We start from the raw sequence: 4,591 nt of genomic DNA, 5'->3' as shown, positions 1-4,591 counted from the left end.
TCCATTGATGCCCCCCCGGTAGGGCGAGGCCTGAGCCCCCCTCCCCCCTCGGAGCAGCGATGGGAGCATCCGTGGGCTGAGCCCCCCCAGGTACTGCCGGGGGTCACACGGCGTGGGGAGCGCCGGGGGGGATCTGGCATGTACTGGGTCTGTTTTGGCCTGTACTGGGCCTTGCTGGGATGCAGTGGGATGTACTGGGCAGTGCTGGGGCTGTACTGGGATATACTGGGCTCTGCTGGGCTGGGCGGTGTCTGTAATGATCTCTGCTGAGATGTACTGGGCCATACTGGGCTGTGCTGGGCCATACTGGGATGTGCGGGGCCATGCAGGAATGTACTGCGTTGTGCTGGGATGTACTGGGCCATGGTGGGCTTCTACACGGATGTACTGGGTCATACTGGGATGTGCTGATCTTTACTTGGTGATGCTAGACCATACTGGTCTGGACTGGATCTGTTCTAGGGGGTGCTCTCCCATACTGGTCAACACTGGTCCATACTGGTCCATGCCAGGCTGTACTGGGTCATACTGGGACATGCTGGGAATTATTGGGTTGTGCTGGACCATTCTGGTGTGTGCTGGACTATGCTGGCTTATACTGGGCTATACTGGTCCTTACATTACAGGCCTGTACTGCTTGGTACTGGACCTTGCTAGGCTGTGTAACCTGGATTGTCTGTGTACTGGCGCTTACTGGGCAATACTGGGTCATACTGGGCTGTGCTGAGCCATATTAGCTTGGAATGGGTGCTGTGCTAGGCATACTGGGCTGTACTTGGCCATATTGGGGTGTGTGGAGCTGTACTGAGCCCTACTGGGCCGGACTGGGTTGTACTGTGCTGTGTACTGCTGGACTGCTCTTTACTGCTCCATACTGGTGGATGTAAACCTGTACTGGTCTATACTGGTCTGTACTGGTGAATATAGATCTATAGCAGTCTGTACTGATGTATATGCAATCTGTATTGGTCTGTACTCGTCCATTCTGGTTTGGACTGGTGTGCACTGTCCCCACAGACCCCGCGGCGACGCCCGGATAGGGCCAACATGGAGCCCTGAGAGGAGGTAATGAGATCACTGGGACCACTGGGATCTCCTGGGGTTTTGTGGTGTGGTATGGGATCTCATGGGACAAACAGGATCTGATGTGACCTGACAGGATCTCATGGGATCTTTTGGGACAAATGGGATTGTGGGATCCCACAACATTCAGTGGATCCCAGGTGGTGAGATGGGTTCTGAGGAGATCTGATGGGATCTGGTAGGGTCTGATAGCATCCAATGGGATATGACGGCTTCTGACAGGATCCTGTGGGGCCTGGTGGGATCTGCTGGGATTTACCAGGCTCCACCACACTCCGTGACTCCTGTCCCCCCATTGCAGGCACAGCCGTGGGGATGGCGAAGCTGCTGGTGCCGCTGGTGGTGCTGGGCGCCGTGTCCGGGGCGGGGGTCCCGGTGTCACCGCCGTCCCCTCGCTGTCCCCCGCGCTGCCTTTGCCCCGCGGCCGCTCCCAGCCCGACGCTGCTGTGCGCCCGCACGGGGCTGCTGGCGGTGCCGCCCAGCCTGGACCGCGGCGCCGTGGAGCTCCGCCTCGCCGATAATTTCATCGGCGCCGTGGGTCGCTCCGATTTCGCCAACATGAGCAGCCTGGTGCACCTGACGCTGTCGCGGAACGGGCTGCGCCGCCTCGCCCCCGGCGCTTTCGCCGATCTCCGCGCCCTGCGAGCTCTACACCTCGATGGCAACCGTTTACCGGCGCTGAGCGGCCCGCAGCTCCGCGGGTTGGCTAGTTTGCGCCACCTCATCCTAGCCAACAACCAGCTGGCTGCCATCGACGCCGCCGCCTTTGCCGCCTTCGCTGCCACTGTGGAGGACCTGGACCTGTCGCACAACAACCTGCCGGCGCTGCCCTGGGACGCCGTGGCCGCCATGGGCAGTTTGGCCACGCTGACGCTTGACCACAACCTGCTGGAGCGGGTTCCGGCCGGCGCCGTGGCGCGGTTGCCACGCCTGGCCAGGCTGGACCTCACCGCCAACCGGCTGCGGGCGCTTCCACCGGTGCCGGGGCCACCTGGGCCAGCACTAGCGGCCGGTGGCAACCCCCTTCACTGCAACTGCGAATTGCTGTGGCTGCGTCGCGTGGCTCAGGCGGGCCGCCTGGAGACGTGTGCCACGCCAGCACCGCTGGCCGGGCGGCTTTTGGGCGCCGTGCCCGAGGAGGAGCTGACCTGCCGGGCCCCCGCTGTCACCGCGGCGGCCGCGCACCCGCCCTCAGTCACCGAGGGGCAGCCGCTGCGCTTGGGCTGCGCCGCCGTCGGGGACCCTCCGCCCGCTCTGCACTGGTTGGGCCCCGACGGCCGCGTGGTTCAGAACGGTTCCCGGCGCTCCGTGGGTTCTGACGGCTCCTTGGAGCTCCGTGTGGCCACGTTGAGGGACCACGGCGGCTTCACCTGCGTGGCCGCCAACGCCGCGGGCGAGGCGGCTGCACGTGTCGACGTCGTGGTAGTGCCGCTGCCGGTGCCACGGGGACGGGACGGGGATGGTGATGCCGCGGCCGCAGAGGCGGGGCCCGGCCCCTCGGATATGGCCCAGGCGGGCGGCAATGACACCTGGGGGGGGGCCGGGGAGCGGCGGGTGGTGGCAGCGGAGGTGACCGGGTCCTCGGCGCGCATCCGGTGGCTGCCACAGCGCCACTTGCCCGGCGTGCGCATGGTGCAGATCCAGTACAACAGCTCGGCCGACGACGCCCTCGTCTACAGGTGGGGGCTGAGGGGTATCGCCGGGGGGTTGGGGGGCCTGGGAGAATCGTGGGAAGGCTAGGGGGGAGGTTCCAGTGGGTGTTGGGGTGTCCTGTGGGCCTTTGGGGCAGTCTGGGTGCCTCCGGGGGGAGCTCAAGTGGGTTTTGAGGGGTCCGGTGGGGCTCCGGGGGGTCTCGGAAGGGTCCATAGGTCCTGAAAGGCTCCAATGGCAGTGTTCAGGGGGGTATTGGGGGGGTCCTGCAGTAGCTCTGAGGGGATGTGGGTGATATCGAGGGAATTCTGGGTATCCGGGGTGGGGATTGAGGATGCCTTTGGGCGATCCTGGGGGTCTGTGAAGTGTCTTTGAAAGGTTCTGGGTGGGAATTCGGCTTCCTGCAGGGTGGGGTAAGGGGGGTGCCGAGGTCTCGCTCCCTCCCCGACTCCTCCTCGCCCCCTCCCCAGGTTGTTGCCCCCCTCCAGCCGCACTTTCGTCCTCCGGGATTTGGCTCCGGGCCGCCTTTACGAGCTCTGCGTGTCCGCGCTGCGCGTGCTCGGGGACCCCCCCGCCGCCCCCCGCCCGCTCGGCTGCGTCTCCTTCGCCACGGCCGCCGCCCCCCCGGGCTGCGCCGCGCCCCCCCGGCCCCACTTCTTGGGGGGCACCGTCATCATCGTCATCGGCGCCGCCATCGCCGCCTCCGTGCTCGTCTTCATCCTCATCCTCACGGCGCGTTGGAAGGCCGCGGGGGCGCGGCGCCCCCCGCCCGCGCTCACCAGCGTTTGCTCCCAGACCAACGGTGGTGCACGGCCCGCCGAGACCCCCGAGCTGCCCCCGCTACCCCCGCTGCCCCCGCCCGCGGCCGGGGGGGGTCCCACGGCGGGCGGGGCGCGGGGGTTGTTTCCCAGCCACAGCTACCCCCGGCGGGCGCGGCCCCGGCGCCACGGGTCCCTTCCGCGGCTGGACGCGCCCGAAGGGACCCCCCTGGGACCCCCCCTGCGTCCCTCATTCGGCAGCACCCACTGGATGCTGGAGAGTACCGTGTGAGGGGGGGGGATGGCGGGGATACCCCCTCCGACTACCCCCGGGACTCTCCCTTCGGCGAGTCCCCCGGGCGACCAAACGCAGCTCCGGCGGCTCCTGTTGGGGGGCGTACTGGGAGCGCCAAAGCTCTCCCGGGTGCCCCCCGAACACATTTGGGATCCCCCATGGGTGCCACCAGGTGCCATTGGGAACCCCGAGGTATCCCCTCCACCCCCCCGCCCTGGCGGACCTGTATGCAAACCTTTCTCCCCGAAAAACCCGCGTGGCGACCCCCGACATGTGCGGGCACCACGAAACGCGTGGGGACCGCGACAGGGACCACCCTCCTCCGACACGGACTCAAGTGCGCTCGGACACGCGCGTTGCGTGTCCGGAAACTTGTGCCCGCCCCCCGCCCCTCCCCGCGCCCCCAAAAGCAGGACACTCGCCCGGGACTTGCGTGTACCCCCCCCCACGCGCGTTCCCCCGCCAACCCGAGATGCGCACTTGGGACTTGTGTGTGCGCCCTAACATTTGTGTGCCCTCCCGCCCCACGCGCGTACCCGGCCCGCCCCTCCCGCGGTGCCTTCGGCCGGGCCGGGGGGGCCCCGCGCACGCCCCCAACATCTCTGCACAGATGACACGAGACTCGCAGCCCCCCTCCTCAAGAAAATCCCTTCGTGGGGAGGAGGGAAAAGAGGGGGCCTCCGGATGCCTGGGGACCCTCCCGTGTGTCCTTTCCGGAATGGCCTCTGCCCCCTTCCCCAAGTCGGCCTGGGGGTTCCTATCTGGCTGGTCTGGATAACCCTGGGGAGGCCCTCCCAGCCCCTCC

General features: G+C 66.9%; 1 protein-coding gene across 1 annotated transcript; it reads left to right on the top strand.

Moving 5' to 3' along the window:
* Positions 1–6: 6 nt before the first annotated feature.
* Positions 7–4,585, top strand: LRFN1 (leucine rich repeat and fibronectin type III domain containing 1). The gene is made up of 4 exons (XM_057387333.1): positions 7–90; positions 1,018–1,065; positions 1,385–2,762; positions 3,204–4,585. Exons 3-4 carry the CDS (start codon positions 1,399–1,401, stop codon positions 3,781–3,783), a joined length of 1,944 nt encoding a protein of 647 aa, XP_057243316.1. The 5' UTR covers positions 7–90; positions 1,018–1,065; positions 1,385–1,398; the 3' UTR covers positions 3,784–4,585.
* The last annotated feature ends 6 nt before the right edge of the window (positions 4,586–4,591 follow it).

This window comes from Malurus melanocephalus, unplaced genomic scaffold (genome assembly GCF_030028575.1).
Source record: "Malurus melanocephalus ecotype Western Australia unplaced genomic scaffold, MMel_1.1 scaffold_1186, whole genome shotgun sequence".
Classification (NCBI taxonomy): domain Eukaryota; kingdom Metazoa; phylum Chordata; class Aves; order Passeriformes; family Maluridae; genus Malurus; species Malurus melanocephalus.
This window is presented reverse-complemented; position numbering and strand designations above follow the sequence as displayed.